The sequence below is a fragment of the Ipomoea nil genome, unplaced genomic scaffold (genome assembly GCF_001879475.1).
Source record: "Ipomoea nil cultivar Tokyo-kokei standard unplaced genomic scaffold, Asagao_1.1 scaffold3069, whole genome shotgun sequence".
Taxonomy (NCBI): domain Eukaryota; kingdom Viridiplantae; phylum Streptophyta; class Magnoliopsida; order Solanales; family Convolvulaceae; genus Ipomoea; species Ipomoea nil.
The window spans coordinates 23094-40469 of record NW_017619497.1 but is presented as its reverse complement, the minus strand read 5'-3'; the positions used below and the strand labels follow the sequence as shown (position 1 = coordinate 40469).

General features: G+C 35.7%; 3 protein-coding genes and 1 long non-coding RNA gene across 4 annotated transcripts; 2 read left to right on the top strand and 2 right to left on the bottom strand.

Annotated features, from left to right (window-relative positions):
- The first annotated feature begins 182 nt into the window (after window positions 1-182).
- LOC109165773 (ATP-dependent Clp protease proteolytic subunit 5, chloroplastic) lies at window positions 183-6782 on the top strand. The gene is made up of 9 exons (XM_019314700.1): window positions 183-465; window positions 595-714; window positions 1310-1424; window positions 1515-1607; window positions 2358-2403; window positions 2537-2609; window positions 5858-5892; window positions 6005-6093; window positions 6274-6782. The coding sequence occupies exons 1-9, from the start codon at window positions 338-340 to the stop codon at window positions 6466-6468; spliced, it is 894 nt and encodes a 297-aa protein (XP_019170245.1). The 5' UTR covers window positions 183-337; the 3' UTR covers window positions 6469-6782.
- A 1344-nt stretch (window positions 6783-8126) lies between these two features.
- On the top strand, window positions 8127-8720 carry LOC109165857. Its single transcript, XR_002051591.1, has 2 exons — window positions 8127-8200; window positions 8400-8720. It is a non-coding gene; the product is annotated as an uncharacterized LOC109165857 (long non-coding RNA).
- A 518-nt stretch (window positions 8721-9238) lies between these two features.
- LOC109165856 lies at window positions 9239-11323 on the bottom strand. The gene is made up of 2 exons (XM_019314813.1): window positions 11113-11323; window positions 9239-10319 (listed from the first exon to the last, which is right to left on the bottom strand). The coding sequence occupies exons 1-2, from the start codon at window positions 11177-11179 to the stop codon at window positions 9481-9483; spliced, it is 906 nt and encodes a 301-aa protein (XP_019170358.1). The 5' UTR covers window positions 11180-11323; the 3' UTR covers window positions 9239-9480.
- A 4515-nt stretch (window positions 11324-15838) lies between these two features.
- Window positions 15839-16905, bottom strand: LOC109164596 (bZIP transcription factor 53-like). Its single transcript, XM_019313111.1, has one exon. It carries the CDS (start codon window positions 16436-16438, stop codon window positions 16007-16009), a length of 432 nt encoding a protein of 143 aa, XP_019168656.1. The 5' UTR covers window positions 16439-16905; the 3' UTR covers window positions 15839-16006.
- Between the last annotated feature and the right edge of the window lie 471 nt (window positions 16906-17376).

The following is a 17376-nucleotide window of genomic DNA, read 5'->3' as shown; positions in this document are numbered from 1 at the left end:
GAAGGATTATGTTTTTTTTTTTTTTTTAAATTTATTTATTTATATTTTTTTTAAATTTAAATAATTAATTTTTAAATTTTTTACCCTTAGTCCAAAGATATGTGCATACCATTTCATATCGGGTCAACCCGAGGGTGCTCTGGTTCGCGCACGATAAGATTTCTATCGCTACGTTGCGCTATGTGCGCCCTCTAGTGTCTTCATCGCGAGTAATCTTGCTTGCTCCAACACTCCACTCCTCTACCCAAAACTCCTCCAAAGCCTCCGCCACACCACAGCTCCGCAACTGAGAAAGTTTCGAAGAAAATCAAAGCTTTCTCTCTCTAAAAGCAAGGAAATGGCTCATTCATGTATGGCCACAACTTCTTCAATCTCGAAATTCAACTACCCAATCTTCTCCTCCGATTCTTATTCCTCAGAACGCCGCTGCCTTCTCTCTCTCCCGTTTAAACCCCTTCCATTAAGGTCTTCCCTCGCTCCTCTCTCTCTCTCTCTCTCTATGTGTGTGTGTACGTATGGATACATTACAAGTGTTGAATTTTTCCTTTTGGATAACTATTTTTAAAATTTGTTTGTATTTTTGTCATTTCATAGGAAATTGAATGCTGTTGGGAAAGTGAAGAGTCGTGGTAATACTGGCACGGCGAAGGCTGTGTATACCGGAGCGGATTGGGATTCAGTGAATGTTTCGAGAAGTGGGGTTTGGTCTATCAGGTAAAAGTTTCTTGAAATCTTAGAAAATTGGGTGTTATCGGATATTTTGGCTGGGAATAGATTAGGCTAAGAAAGAATACATTTTTCATGTCTGTTGGAAACAAAACTTCTGTAATATTTCGTTCTGATTTGGTGAGGACATAGGATAATGGTATGGGGTTATGATTAATGCTGTTTTTAGCTGACCAAGAAATTAAAGATACATAAGAAAATGGGTTTTGGAGGTCCCATTCTCTTTGTTTTCTAGAAGCTACTAATCAGTCTTGAACTGTGATGTTTCAAAGAAGTTACAGAATTTCTTTTGAGAGGAAATCTCTACTTGACAGGAAACTCAATAGAAGATAACATTCTGACCTACAGTTAATTGTTATCACTCTAACCTGGGCAAGGACATAAGTGGGGTTTCTTTTTATGAATAATGATTAGTATGCCATGTATGAGGAAGAGGTAGAGAAAAGCACTGAAACAAAAACATGTCCTTTTGCTTCTAATAAATTACACTACTTTGCTTTGTATCTTCGAATTCCCTTTGCTATCTAGCTGGATTGTTAGCAGCATTCTCTTTAACCGGAGTCTTATTGCTTGCAATTTACAGAGATGACTTGGAAGTTCCCACGTCACCATATTTTCCTGTACATGCACGGGGTCAGGGGCCACCTCCAATGGTGCTAGAGCGGTTTCAGAGTGTGATTAGTCAGCTCCTCCAATTTGTAGGGACTATGTCTCTCCCTTGCTGTCTGTTACAAATTTCTAATTTCTTTGCTTTTCTTTATTAACCTTTGCATTAATTGAACTTTTAGAGGATTATTCGATGTGGTGGAGCAGTTGATGATGATATGGCAAACATTATTGTGGCACAGCTCCTTTATCTTGATGCAATAGATCCCACTAAGGTCAGTATCCTATCTGTTCTGTACATTCTTTTATTAAGAGAGCCTTAGAGCAAACATATATTGAGGAAATGAGAGATTAAGTTTGTAGAAATTTATGACATTCAAAATGCTTACAAATAGAAAAGCTCATTTTAATATTTTATCTTTTCTCCATGTCGGTATGAAGAAAGATTACTTGATTGATTTGAGCTCTGCTGCAAGCATTTCTCTGTCAAACTAACTCTTGTTTCCTTAACAAAATTATGTTGACTTTCCAAGTAGTTTGATACTTCAGATTTTTGTTTTAATGAACTTATGATAGTGAGTTTTCTTTTTTCTTTCAATAAAGATAGAGTTGGCACCTTTTGCTTTTCAAGTACATCTTTTATGCTTAATTTGCCTTCATCACTAGCAAAAGAAATGTGCTTACAGCTGAAGGTTTTCCTGTAGATGTATAGGCCCCAATATACACCAGTTAATTAGTGAGTAAATGTAATGGTTTTTGTGTGAACATTACTGCAGTTTTTTGTTTCTTTATCCTACTCGTATTTGCTTCTGTCCCCGGTGCATACTGCACAACCTGCCACTCATGTGCTTGTGATTCGTTGAATGATTCTTTGCCTCTTTTATGCTGTAACTTTTTAAATGCACACCTATTGCTTGTGGCAGCATTCCTCATCTGACAAATGTTTTTGTTCTAAAAGAACTTTGAAAATTTTTAGTTTCATTCCCATTGTAATTTCTTTTCTGATCTTATTAATGTCTTGACAGGATATTGTTATGTATGTCAACTCTCCAGGAGGATCAGTTACAGCAGGTAATGTTATTTCCAATTTTATATAATCATCTGTTATCAACTTATCAAGCATTGTTATATTCCCTCTTATGGTTTCACCACTTCAGTTTAAGTTGTTTACTTTATAATGCTTCTCATTAACATGTATCCGTAGGTATGGCCATTTTTGATACCATGCGGCACATCAGACCTGATGTCTCCACAGTTTGTGTTGGACTTGCAGCAAGGTAGTGAATATATTCTTGTGGGGTTTCTTTGACTATTTTTGTTCACAATGTTCTGGTACAAATTTAATCTATTTGGTGCACTCAGGATACTCATCTAGCTCTAATGTGAATAAAACCTGCCAACCTGGTTTCCATTTCCTTAGTGAATGAGAAAACAAAATTTTAACCATACTGTATATTTGTGGTGCATTATGCATGCATGTGAAATTAGGATGTGTAGCTGGTGCTAGTAGCAGCGTAGCACTCCTTTATTTCTTACTTAGGAATTTGGATGCACACTACTTTGGGAACAGATTTGTAAGGAGTAATTAGTTGAGATTGTTGACATCATGTTCATGAATTGATGGTAAGACATGAGTGACATGATAATTTGTGTACTTACATTTATCCCTGTATGAGAGATCTATGCCAACCATGGTCTTTTGCATTTCATGATCTTTTAGGTTAGCCTCTTGAAATACCTGCCAATGATATTTATTTTGTTTTGCAACATTGCTTAAAGGCTTGTAGGTATACATGTATTCACTTGAGGACCAGGGCAAAAATTGATGTTTACTTATATCAAATTACACTAAAATAAAATTAGTTAAGTTTGAGAATAAAAAGGTTTTGGTATCAAGATAACCATTACCTCCACACCTTTGCACCTCTACCCCCCACCTTCCTTATCTTGGGTTTTTCCTTCCTTGAGAGAATAAAGAAATAAATCTATTCCAAAGACAGCAGCTATTCCAATATTTTCATTTGCGTCTTTTGATCCTTGTTGAGTTCTTGATGCTTTTCTTTAAAATTTAAATTCATGAGAATAGTAATTACTCAATTTATATTCTTAATAAACACATGTACAAACTCATGGAAACTCTTGACTGTCAATTTGATTTTCCTCATTTAATTAAAAAATGACCTCAACCCTTCAAAAGTCATCAATTCTGAATTTTTATATGGAGTACCTACCAAGATTCATGAACTTCTTGTTTTTTTTTTGTTTTTTTTTTGTTTTTTTTTGTTTTTTTTTGTTTTTTTTTTTTTTTTCTCTTAGTGAAAGGAAAAAGAGAAAAAGAATAATATGTAGCAGCTTAAGTTCTTTGACTTGGCTAGATAACATTGGCTGACTAAAGTATACTACAATTACAACTTAGAAGTGAGAAGTGCAATTAGCAGTTTGGAGTGTTGAAGATCCTTTTGTTTTTTTCATTAACAAGTTCTATCATTTGAATCCTGAGATAGGTCAGCAGGTTTTCTACTTTTTATACACATAGTCACATCTCCATATGATATTGGCCCTTCCTAGTTTTTTCAATCCTTGAATCCATTTGGTCACTTGATAAGATATTCTAGCTTTTTAGACACTTATTATCAGCTACAATTTAATATTTTTATTAAAAAAAAAACCCTCAAATTAAGTGTTAACAAGGTAGCCATGTGCACTTGTGATCGGTTTGGTTTGCTTACAACTCTTAAGTTCGTTGAAGCAATTTAACGGTTTTTTCTTCAGACCCACATCAATTTAAGCATTAACAAGAGGACCTTGATTGTCTTCTTGATTTTGACACTTCTCTAGTGGTTTTTTCTCTTTTTTGTTCAAACCTACACCACCACCCTACTTAGAATCTCATTTGTGAGCCTATGCCACGAATGCCATTGCCAACCACTGCCACACTCTCTTACACGTATTTGAGGAGGGTATCTTTTTGTTTTTTGCTTAGGTCTATCTTTCCAATGGTCCAATTGCCTCACCGCCAAAATCAGAATGCACCCCATCCGTCAGTGATTTTATATTGGTACAAGTCTTGTTGTCTTTCACTGGTTGTCTACAACAATTGAAAACCCTTTTTTTCTACACATTGCAATGGTCTCTACTACTCCAACCTTTACTTCCTTGCCATCACCATGGATAAATCAACATGAGTCAATAATTATCCATCTTGGGTGACCTCTGTAAAACTTTTGTTCAAAGGTTAAGGTATGTCCAATCACTTAACGATAAAGTTAAAGGATGTTGTTGAGAACAATGGCGAGTTGGAGAAGATGGATGCCTTGCTATGTAAAATGTTATGCTAGTCTATTGACACTGAACTTTACATTTTTACAACATATACAAGGCTTACGAATTGTTTATTGAAGTTTGGGAAAAGGTGGATCTACATTTGAGGTTCTTTCTAACTCACCTAGGTCATCTACTCTTTCATGGATCAGCAACTTCCATTGCAGTCTAAGATTGTTCCTACTAAGGCACCTATTGCCCCTTGGAAAAGTATTCACTCTATTGAGTCTACTCGTAATCCTCATCCCATGTATGCTAGTAATTATTGTGTTTCTTCACCATGTTATGCCTTTCTCTTGTAGCTATCCATTGTCTCTATCTTAAAATCATCTATGAGGTTCTTATAGATCTAGGATGGTGCCAATCTATGTTGACGGAGATGGAGGCCCTGCACTATAGTGGCATTGGAGAGTTAGTACCTCTCCCCTGGTAAAACTGTTGCTGATTATAGGTGGATCTATACTGTGAATGTTGGGTCAGATTGTAGGATTGCATGGCTGAAGGCATAACTAGTTGGTAAAGTGTAGGCTTAGATTTTTGGCTTGGACTACATCGACACATACTCTCTGGTGGCTAAGACTACATTTGTTCGCTTGGTCTTGTCTACGACTGCTATGAGTTATTGCCCCTACATCAGATGGATTTCAAGGATTCTTTCCTTCATGAAGATCTTCAAGAGGAGGTCTATATGTAGCAATCTCCACTGGCTTGGTTTGGGTGGATTAATTTTTTGTTGTTTGTGAATTTGGTATGATCCATGGATAGGTTGCTTACTTTGTACTTCTATTGGCAATCAAATAGTAAATGCATATGTCATGTGGTTTATGGGGATGGCGTTGTAATTACTGGTAGCGACCAAGAGGGCATTTCTCAATTAATAGATTATCTTTTTAATCAATTCTAGACTAAGGATTTGGTTAAGTTAAAATACTTCCTCAGTATTGACGTGACCCAATCCAACAATGGTATAGTTATCTCAGACTCACTAGTAATATGTGCGATTATTCATGTGTCCTATGTATACGGTGAATTAGCTATTGCTAGTTAAATTGTTCAGGCTATATGCTTGTAATATGTGTGATTATTCATGTGTTCTAGGTATATGATGAATTGGCTTTTGCAAGTTAATTTTCAATGATGAATTACTTTTTCTATTTCAATGATTTATTTCCCTAATATTTTGTCATGATTTACTCCACTGCAGTATGGGTGCTTTTCTTCTCAGTGCTGGCACCAAAGGTAGATCAATTTCATCCCTTGGATAAAATCTCTCCTCAAAACGCCAAAAATGTTTTTTGCAAGGTGATAATATTTTCTTACCATATTTCTTTACTTCTGCTATTTAATGAAGGGAAAAGATACAGCTTGCCAAACTCGAGGATAATGATTCACCAGCCTCTTGGTGGTGCACAAGGTTCACAATCTGATTTAGAGATACAGGTAACCTCCTCTTCTGGCTCTATCTTCTAAGGTGCCTTAGCTGCTTTGTATCCTACATTACTGAGGATTCGGACTGTCAGTTAACCCTACAAGAAGCATATGGTTTTGTAAAACTTTTGGAAAATTTAAGGGTCAAACATTTATAGAACAGTGACGATGAAAACTTGATGTTCTTTTCAGGGTAATGAGATGCTTCATCATAAAGCTAATCTGAATGGGTATCTTGCATACCATACTGGTCAGAGCCTCGAAAGGATTAATCAAGACACAGATCGAGATTACTTCATGAGTGCAAAGGAAGCTAAAGATTATGGGCTCATAGATGGTGTCATCATGAATCCAATGAAAGCCCTTCAACCACTTCCTGCAGCTTAATTCTTGCCCGTTGTGCATCATACCGTTGTCACGTGCCTACAACCCAATGGGATCGCGGTTCCTTAACAGGCTTGATATGGTGCCAGTTTAGATTACAGTGGGAATGATGATTGTACACAGATTTTAGCATCAAAATTTTCTTACTCCACTAAATAGGAATATTCTGCAAACCTGAGTATTTTGTGTACTTGACTTGCGGTTTCCATTTTGACAATCTAGTTGTTACTAGTCTCTTGTTTTCTTGAACCATGATAATTCTATCCATCATATTGGACAGTGCTTACTGTTTCTAATGTCCAAGTAGATTGTGTTGAGTTTTGACTCATGTGATGGGGTGAGATAGTGAGTCAATTATAACACATGAAGAATGTTCCTAGTACTATATCTGTTTTTATAGGCATGACAGTTACTATTATCTGTTGAGATAAAGATAAAATTAAAAATGACTCTTGAATTATGGTGATATAGTTTATTTTCTATCTCAAATATAGTATAGGTAATTTTTCCTTTCCCTTTAATTATGAAAGAGTTAATAACCAAAATGGTTCCTCGACTATGCTATAATTATCAATTTGGTCCTCGACTACCATTCTTATCTAATTAAGTCCTTAACTATGCAATTTTTACCCAATTTAGTCATCGTTTTCTCCTTCCTCATTTAGCAACCAAACCATGCAGCAATAAGCAGTTCGAAGCAGTGGTTGTGCATTGGAGAGCCGATGGATTTAATTTTCAGCGATTATTTGACGGTCGAAAGCTGATCGGACAGTCAACAAACAATCAAATTAACAGATGACTAAATTGGGTAAAAATTGCATAGTTGAGGACTTAATTGGGTAAGAATGGTAGTTGAGAACCAAATTAGTAATTACGGCATAGTCGAGTGACCATTTTGGTTATTAACTGATTATGAAATTACATAAAAGTTCTTAAAATTTTCATATTGCTGGATTAGATAAATTAGTGTGGGCATTCGAATCCAACTGGGAACTTGGGGTTATTGAGAGACGTTGACCGATCAATAATGAAGGTATCTTGTGCGTAGAGTATACGAGCAAGGGGTGGGAACCTAAAGACTAACGAGGCAAGGAGTGGGAACCTAGGGATTGATGGAGCAACTCATAATTTACCTTCCCCAGCAGCGGTGATGAAAGTCTCTTGTGCAGAGTATACGAGTAAGGGGTAGAATCTGGGGCCTAAAAGGGGCAAGGGGTGGAACATGCGAACTAACGAGGACAAAGGGCAAGGGGTGGGAACCTGGAGACTAACGGGGGACTCGCGATTTACCATCTACAATGACTCTTGGGCATAAATTCTAAGGACTTAGGATTAGTTTGGCGTAAGCTAGGAAACTTGTGTATCAAAAATAAAATTAATTACATGTTATATTACTATAATTTAGGGAATTAAAATTGTCATTTTTTTTTGAATGCTACCGACTCTATTGTCATAATTTTAAAAAGAGTATCATCTCCCAGATGATGTAATTGAAATAGCAATCTAATCAGCTAACAATCCTCCCTGCCCCTCAATTTTGTTCCTTGTTTTAAGGAGAGGAAGAACCGTATGAGTTTCTCAAGATCTGGATTTGTTACAACAAAACTGAGATGGGGCCTACTATAAATAAAAGAGTCATAATGTGAAGAGGTAACTAATTCATCCACACTCTTTCTCTAACTGCTTCTTCTCTTAGCTTCCACTTGCCATTTCCACATTACCATCATTCATTCAGGTACACACTTATGTGAAATTTCTTGTTGCAATTTTGTAATTACTTCTTAGTGAAATAGTGGTGTTTCCTGTGTAATTTTGATATATGATTTGCTTTTCTCATTTTTCTTTATATTTAAACATCTTTTATAAAATCTTAATTTGACATTATTGTTGATCTCCACTTTTTTTTTGTTTATCAATCGGTATATTGTATTTAGTGTCGCAATGGGTAGGGTTCCCCATCTAGAGCTGGGAAGTCCGATGTTTTACAGGGAACTGGTGGCGGGATTCGCCCTAGGTCTTTGTGCTGCCTTTACCTGGAAGAAAGAGCACAAGGACATGCAGAAGAAAACTAAGTCCATCTATCAGCAGCTCGACACTGGTGAAATTTCTGTTGTTGCTCAAGACTACTAGTGTGACTTTTTTATTTTTTTTTTTCATTTCATCACTGCATTTTATAGTTTATTTATTTCTTTATTCCAAGATAATAATAATAATAATAAGCAAGCATGGGTTTTGCTTGGAAAAATTTTAATGAATTCTTTAGTGCTATAAGAATGCAGTGAGTTATATGTAATTTGGTCTCTCTTTTCAACCCCCTTTGTTGTGGGTAATTTATGCATTAGTAACATGAAATCCACTTTATTCTTCTCCCAAAAGGTTGAATCCCCAATCCCAATGGGCCCCACACCCTGGCCTGACCCAGTAATTCAGTGGCTCTGGCTCGACAGACAGAACCGAGCACAAGGAATCTCCACTTTGGGCATAATTCACACATTGTCGCGGCCAAGTGAGTTTGGAATCTTAGTCTCTTGTCCCAAATACTGCGTACTGAATCGGTGAGCTAAACCCAATTGTTAAATGGACCAAATATTTTACTATCTACTATAATTTTACCCAATTGAACTTGAGAATGCCTATAAGATGTGGTGTCCCCCCTAACTAGAAATTTTCAAAAGAAAAATCAACTCAAAAGCAGAGGGAGTAACACAATTGGTGTCACTGGACAGCAAATTCTTCAAGAATAGCAAATAGAGGGGTTGCAGCTTTATAGGTATGCCACCATTCAAAAGAAAGTTGTGTATTAACATTGTCCTCGGGTTCATTGATTTTTACCTCGTACACAAATGTGACATTATGAGTGTAATATGAAAACATATGAAACTGTTCTTTTACAAGGGGGCACAGCGTGATTCAAAGTGTGTACAAATAACCAGACAACAAAGAGCAGGTCTATGGTGAATAATACGTAGATATCTTAAAGTAGTCAAGGTTTGAGGGCATTGGTGTTTACCTGACTTATAACTCTTCACTGGCTGATGACTCTTCAGAAGCTTCTGAGCCCACTTCTGTAGGTGTTTCGTCATTGTTCAAGTTTTCAAGAATTTCAGATGCAGTGTCATAAACTTGTTTAAGAACCTCAGCTCCATCTGGAGGTGTTTCATTGTTATTGAAATCTTCAATAATCTGAGACGCAGTCTCGTAAACTTGTTTGATAACCTCAACTGAAGAAGTTGCACTGGCTTCAGTTTCCTTTGATTCAGATGCAGGAGTTTCATATACTGGTTCACTGGCTTCCGGTTCCTTCAGATTGAGAGCCTCAAGAACATATTCCATTCCATGTACCAAATCATAAAGCATCAGGCCAACTCTCCCTCCAACCCAACTACCCAGCTCACTTCCAACCAAATAGCCAATCCTTCCTAAGCTCTGCTCCCCTAGAAAGCCAACATAATAAGTGCCAACCAACGTTCCCGAGCTCCTTAGGAATGCTTCGGTCATTGTACCCCCTAAGTAAAGCGCTTCAAAAAAATCCCATCCCGAAGAAATGATAGGACCAATAACTCGCTTGGCTTGTCGTTTTGCCAGTTTGGCAGCTTTCGCTCCTTCTTTCTGAGCTAGTTTAGCTGCTTCCTTCGCAACCATGCCTTGGGATATGGCATCAGCCAGAGCACTTTCAATTGCGAGATTCCTCGCTCTCTCAATGTGAGAGCCTCTGATATTATAAAAGTACAGCTTTACACCCTCCTTGACAACACATGCTAAGGTTCCGGTGCCCCCATCTAAGCAGTTCAAGATATTAAAGTCCCCACTTTTGGACGCAGCCTCTTTACCAACTACTTCCCTACATTTTTCAGCTGTGAAACAAACAAAAGGCAGAAGGTATTTAAAAAACGGAAATGAACAAGTGCAAAGTTAGAAATCAAACTCCAGATAGAGAACTGGCATTCAATATTTACTATTTTTGCTACAAACTAATGACGAGCGTTACCTATTGTAGAATTCCTCCTCGTTTCTAAAAGTTTTCATCATCAAAAGACCGTGGAACATATTTAAGGACTTTCTTGTATTTGCATCACGAATTTCATGAGTGCAGTGAAATAACAAAAAGACACCAATACATTCAACTATGACCTATTGAGCAAGATTCACTTCTAACATCAATAAATGCTCATTTCTTACCCTAACATTGAAACCTTAGGCCCTAGAATGGTTTTATCAAAAAACATTTTCAGTCAATATTCTTGCACTTCTATAAATTCACAGGTTCTCACCTACCATATTGTTATTAGGTTTTAGTCTTTTAGAGTATATGTTAGCTTTGAATAATTATAAAGTATGCAAAAAAAAAAAAAAAAAAAAAAAAATGAACTTGAGCTTTCATTTAGAACTTCACTTTTCAAAAGAAAAGATTGTGACTACTCAAGTTTCTCTACTGTGAGATGAAAATCAGGAAAGACTTGTTTCTGTTCTTAAAGAGGGATTCACAAAACAATTCGGTATGATATGTCCTGCGTCTAAAATTTCGAGCGATTTTCAACTGATATTCACCTGAAAAATGCTAAAGTCGATCTATCTAGTCCTAAGTCCTAATGCTACTCATCTCAAAATAAATCTGGAAATTTTGCGAAGATAAAAGCAAGGTTTTACCGGTGATACTGAGAACAGCGATGACAACCACGGCGATGAGGAACTGAACCCTCTTCTTCTCGATCATTCTTGCCTTCAATTCACCACTTCTAACTGTTAAATGAACTCCTAATATTCAAATCTCAAGTCTTTAATGCGCAACATTCAGTTATAGACTTCCATGGCGAACTTAATAATAGAGAAAAGTAAAAGTCCATTCCGATTTATAAGTTGATAACGGTTTTTGTTTTCCATTTTTTATTTTTATTTTCTTCTTATCTTGTCTATACTCCCTCCTTGTCCTCTTGTCTCCTGACCAAACACAATTTTAGAAATGTATTGTACGGAGTATGTTGAATAATAATATTAACTAGACTCAATAAAAAGAAAATGATTTATACTACATCCACTTTCAATTTTTACAACTTCACTTTTATTTCTTGATGTAACAAAAGATAAGAGTAATATCAATAATTAAAATTTTTTTCATCAATTTTTTGTGGACACAATCATTCATCATTCTCCCCATTAATTTTAAATTTTTTCATCAATTTTTTGTGGACCTATCGACACACTATTTTACTCTAATATATATTTTTTAATTATTTCTTTATTTATTATCATTATAAAAATTGTAATTACAATTAATATTTTTATTATATTTAAATTAATCATGTCAAAATTAAAACAAATATATAATTATAAAATTTCAATTCAATGGTATCAAAATTATATATTATATATTACATTTATATTGCATAAATTTTTGAAAATTTAACAACAAAATTAAATTTGAAAATGTTTTAATAATTTTTTTAAAAAGAGAGAGCCAAAAAAAAAAACAAAAACAAAAAAAAAAACAAAACAAAACAAACAAACAAACAAACAAACAAAGACAACCATTTCTGAAATGACCCTTGCGGACGCGTTTAAGACACGTGCCCGCTAGTTGGCTCGTGGGAGGTAGACGCGAGTCTGCCTCCTTTAAAGAAAAAAAAATCTCTTAATAGGAAAATTCAATGATTAAGAAAATATTTGGAAACCTTAAACTTTTCTAATAAAGATTAGAAAATATTTATGTATTGTGGTTTAATAAGAAATTGGTTCCTAATTTGCTTGGATGAACAAATTGAAATTTGAAAAGAATTAAAAGTCTTGAAGTTGAGGAAGGTTCAACATAAAAATTGGAAAATGGAAATCATCAAAAGGAGATTAGAAAGCAAGACATGGAATTAGTTAAGTAGCCAAACCATGCATTTTCGTAGGAATTGACCATTGTGTAGTATTTTAGGCATATCTTTGTTTACACTAGGACTATGTGGTCTAATGGTATCCGAGTTGAACTTCCATTTGGAAGGTTATGAGTTCGAGCCTCAGTGTGGAGGTGTTATTATTGGCTCTTTGTGTTTCAGTAGGACAAATATTACAATGTAATAGAGCTAGTAGCATTCAAAAAAAAAAAGGCATATCTTTGTTTACAATGGTCAAATTGAAATTATTCAAGTTGCAATGGAAAGCTAACTCATAAGAATACAACTTTTATGAAGAGAAAATCTTAAATTTGAGATTAAAATGGTAAAAAATTATGGTAAATATGAATTAGTGAATCTATCAAAAAATAAAAAATAAAAAAAATTAGCAACTTCTAAAAATTATTCTAACATATTTCTTCATAATTCCTATATATATGTGTGTATATTCTTCCGAGAGAGGGGAGGGGGGGGGGGGGGGGGGGGGGGTACCAGATTTTATTTTTTAAACTTAAAATCCATCATTCAATCCTCATTAAATCCGCTATCAAATCTGATTGGACCCACACCCTATACAGCTGCGGATAAGATTTTTCAAATCCGTCTTAGCACTCCGCTCTGTGGATCCTCAAATCTGCTATGCCGCTTACCCCAACATCTTAGAGAGTCAAAGAATGATGTTTTTAATGATCTTGCTCATTTAAACAAACCAAGGCAAAAGAGGATCAAAAGATCAAGTCATTGCAATTTTCGCTCTTCTTGACCATTGTTTGGTATTTGGACTATATCTCTGCCTAGAAATATCCAAATGAAGTGATTCTTGTGCAATTGAAAAGACAACTCAAAGGGATAAAAATTTCAGGCAGATCATCAAGCCAAATTCTGACGTTAAAATGGTCAAAAACAGCGAGGAAGTGTTTCTGTTAACCGCACATCGCCCGTGCGCCACTACTTTCCAAAGGCATTTTTTGCACTATTTCGTGCACAGGCGCAGTCACACCCATGCCCTACCCTCTATTCATCTATTTAAAGCTCGTTTTCACCTATTTCTACGAGGTTTTTTACCCAACTTGAACCCTAGGTGGCTGAGGGCGATTTTCTTTCATTTCCTTTCATCATTTTAGCTTAGATTAGACTAGTTTTTCATTGGGGATCCATCTATCAAGCTTGTAACCATGGATTGGAGTCGAATTTCACCTCAACTTGGATATCTTCAATAGTTAAGCTTTCTTTTCTTTCTCTTTCATTTACTTTGTGTAATGTTCCTGTTAAATACTTGTGTTTTCTTTATGTATATGCCTCTTAGGTGTGAGTAATCCGTTTTGAGGTTTAGATTATGTCTATTTACCTCTAAATGCTATTTGTGTGATTATTTAAAGCTCGTTTTCACCTATTTCTACGATGTTTTTTTTACCCAATTTGAACCCTAGGTGGCTGATGGCGATTTTCTTTCATTTCCTTTCATCATTTTTGCTTAGATTATACTAGTTTTTCATTGGGGATCCATCTATCAAGCTTGTAACCATGGATTGGAGTTGGATTTCACCTCAACTTGGATATCTTCAATAGATAAGCTTTCTTTTCTCTCTCTTTCATTTACTTTGTGTAATGTTCCTGTTAAATACTTATGTTTCCTTTATGTATATGCCTCTTAGATGTGAGTAGTCCGTTTTGAGGGTTTGATTAGGTCTATTTACCTCTCTAAATGCTATTTGTGTGATTATTTAAAGCTCGTTTTCACCTATTTCTACGAGGTTTTTTACCCAATTTGAACCCTAGGTGGCTGAGGGCGATTTTCTTTCATTTCCTTTAATCATTTTTGCTTAGATTAGACTAGTTTTTCATTCGGGATTCATCTATCAAGCTTGTAACCATGGATTGGAGTTGGATTTCACCTCAACTTGGATATCTTCAATAGATAAGCTTTCTTTTCTCTCTCTTTCATTTACTTTGTGTAATGTTCCCTGTTAAATACTTGTGTTTCCTTTATGTATATGCCTCTTAGGTGTGAGTAGTCCATTTTGAGGGTTAAATTAGGTCTATTTACCTCTCTAAATGCTATTTGTGTAATTATTGCATAAAGGGAAGAATCCCAATCTAGGGTTCATTCTTGTGAAAAAGGTTGTGTTTGATATTGTTGATTCTTGGTGCGCAAAAAGGATTGGTTTGCCCTTAGAGAGTAAATCATCACAACAAAAGTTAGGTGAGGAACTCGAGCCTTTCTTTTCACAACCCAATTTTCACCCTCGAAAGTTGGGGGAAATTAGGACTTTGAATCCCAATTTAGGGTTCGTTCTTGTGAAAAAGGTTGCGTTTGATATTGTTGATTCTTGGTGCGCAATAAAGATTGTGCCCTTAGAGAGTAAATCATCACAACAAAAGTTGAGTGAGGAACTCGAGCCTTTCTTTTCACAACTCAATTTTCACCCTCGAAAGTTGGGGGAAATTAGGACTTTAGAATGCCTATGAGCTTAAGAGTTTAGAATTGAGGCATCAAGAAAGTGAGGTAATTCTTTGCTCTAATTGTAAAGATTGAAAGATCTTGAATTCTAACACGCATTTTGGTGAATCCTTAGTTGAAGATTCCTCCCTATTTCCTTGAAATTGAATTAACATTTAGAAGGTAATAGCCCTAATTTAATCCCCTTTCCCTTTTTATTATTCCTTCCAATATTTATTTCAAGTTAAGTGTGTTTACGTTGTGTTCTATTTGAATGTTATTATTCCATCCAATATTTATTTCAAGTTAAGTGTGTTTACACTTTACATTGCCTTCTATTTGAATGTCCACCATATAGAATATGATGTTGCTTGGATTTTTAAGAGTTCATTATCCTAGTGCCAGTGGTGAACTAATTATATAATGGCGAGCCTAACTCGCAAATTTCTTACAAAATGACAACTCTTAACCCATAATACTTATCATTAATTTTGATAGCGATCATTACGAAAAGTAGATGTTCCTAAATTCATTTCAATTCAATCAATTTCTCTTTAACACAAACATAGTGTGATCAAGCAATCAACGATCCCAAGACTTACATGAATGGCGCAACGGGAGTGAACCTTCTTGCTCCTCGAGGACTGACTTCCATAAGATGGCATATGACGATATACTAAAACAAGAAAGTAAAATCATTGCCTAGCTCAATTGGTTTCATAAGATATGTATAAGTTAAACAATTATTATGACTTCCATAAGAAGGCATATGATGATATACTAAAACAAGAAAGTTAAACCATTGCCTGCAAAGGCATATAAGTAGGTTCCATAAGATGTATATAAGTAAACAACTATTGCATATGACCATATACTAAAACAAGAAAGTAAAAGCATTGCCAAGCAAAGGCAGCTCGATTGGATCCTGACCGCCATAGTGTGTGAGTTACACTCAATGTGGTGTGTTATTTATAGGCATTGGTGGATATTTCCACTACTTCACTATTGGGTCAGAGCACTAGGGGGAAGAAATTTGGGAGCAAGAAAGTAAAAGCAGTTGCAAATCAAAAGGCTAATAAACAGAAGATTCGGATCAAAAGAGCCACAGAATAAAGTCAAACAAGCATGTAAAATATGATAGTCATCCTGAAATGGCTACTCAAATTTCAGATCAGTCTATGCTAATATAGCATGTACCCCTGACCGGGGAAGATGAGCAATGAGTTCAGAATTTGAACAAGCCGGAAGAAGCAGGAATGGGAAGAAGCTTTGGGAACAGAATCTGCCATGGAGTCATCAAAGGATCTGCAGCAGCATTACCAGAATCACCCACTCCAGTGTTCTTCATCACATCATTCAAGTACTTAAGCCTTTCACTCAATTCAACTTCCTGGGCTTTTAGAACACTCTTCTCAATAGCCATAACCTCATACTTCTTGCTGATATCATCTATCCTACCCACAATGGCACTATTTGCAGCCTGCAATCTCCCCACTTCCAGCGTCAACTCTTCCACGCGCTTCTGTTTCTTCATCCTTGACCTCCTCGCCGATTCCCGATTCGATATCATCCTCTTCCTCTTCTTCTCATCTATCCCTGCATATCTTTGATCATTCTCTGACCCAGAGCTGCTCCAACTCTGCCTCGTACCAGACATTTTCTCTACTTTTTCTTAAATTAAACTAAAACAGATTGAATTTCTAATGGGGTTTTTCCAGAGAAAAGGGAATCGGGGATGAAATTAAGATAGACTAGATTGTGATTCTCATGAAAACGTATAGAAATGATAAAGAAACACAACTGAGAAAGATTGAAGGAAACAAATGCCTACCATAGATTGAACTTTTACTAGAGAAACCCAGGATTCATTTGCAAAGACTCTGCAAAATCCCCAAAAAGATAACCAAAAACAAGCCAAAATGAAGTGATATCGGGAAATGGGTATGTGAAAAACACGCCAAAAACCAATCTTTATGCGGAGCAAAAGAACAAAATACCAAAGATCGAAAGTTTGGGAATTGAGAGAACTAAATGATGATGAATACGAGGAGGATTCAAGAGCGGACAAAGAAGCAACTTGAGGAAGCGATTAGGATAAAGACGTGAATTGTTCTTGTGAAGATGAAAAGAAGATTACGTTACTCAATTTTTAAACGGGTCCCGTTGGTGGGTTTGAAAGGGGGAGAAGAATGTTCTTGAGAGATGCCAGCTGGCCCAATCGGGATGCACATCCAACAGCTGTTTCAACTCTAGAGGATGATTATTCAGTGAATTATCACCATGATTTTCTAAAGATAATCTCAATCCCTCTTTATTCTTCATTGTTATTGTTATTTTAAACCCACAAATTAAGGTAAGGAGATTAAATTAATGGACATACCAATTTTGAAATCTTTTTTTTTGGGTATCCTTTTTCTTATTTATTTTGGTTTTGAAGCATGTGCTTCATCTCAACTAAAAATCTAAACTGATAGTTGGATTGCACATCTATATTTATATATACTAGTATTTGCACCCGTGCGATGCACGGAATGAATTTGTTGTAATATATTAATAATATATGAATTAATATATAATTATTTAAATTAGAACATC

Bases quoted from the DNA above. Each gene is read 5' to 3' on its own strand.
- LOC109165773 (XM_019314700.1), top strand. From the start codon at position 338: ATGGCTCATTCATGTATGGCCACAACTTCTTCAATCTCGAAATTCAAC. The intron at 466-594 runs GTCTTCCCTCGC...GTCATTTCATAG, and splicing joins TTTAAACCCCTTCCATTAAG to GAAATTGAATGCTGTTGGGA. The intron at 715-1,309 runs GTAAAAGTTTCT...TGCAATTTACAG, and splicing joins AGTGGGGTTTGGTCTATCAG to AGATGACTTGGAAGTTCCCA.
- LOC109165856 (XM_019314813.1), bottom strand. From the start codon at position 11,179: ATGATCGAGAAGAAGAGGGTTCAGTTCCTCATCGCCGTGGTTGTCATC. The intron at 10,320-11,112 runs GTAAAACCTTGC...TTTGTTTCACAG, and splicing joins CGCTGTTCTCAGTATCACCG to CTGAAAAATGTAGGGAAGTA.
- LOC109164596 (XM_019313111.1), bottom strand. From the start codon at position 16,438: ATGTCTGGTACGAGGCAGAGTTGGAGCAGCTCTGGGTCAGAGAATGAT.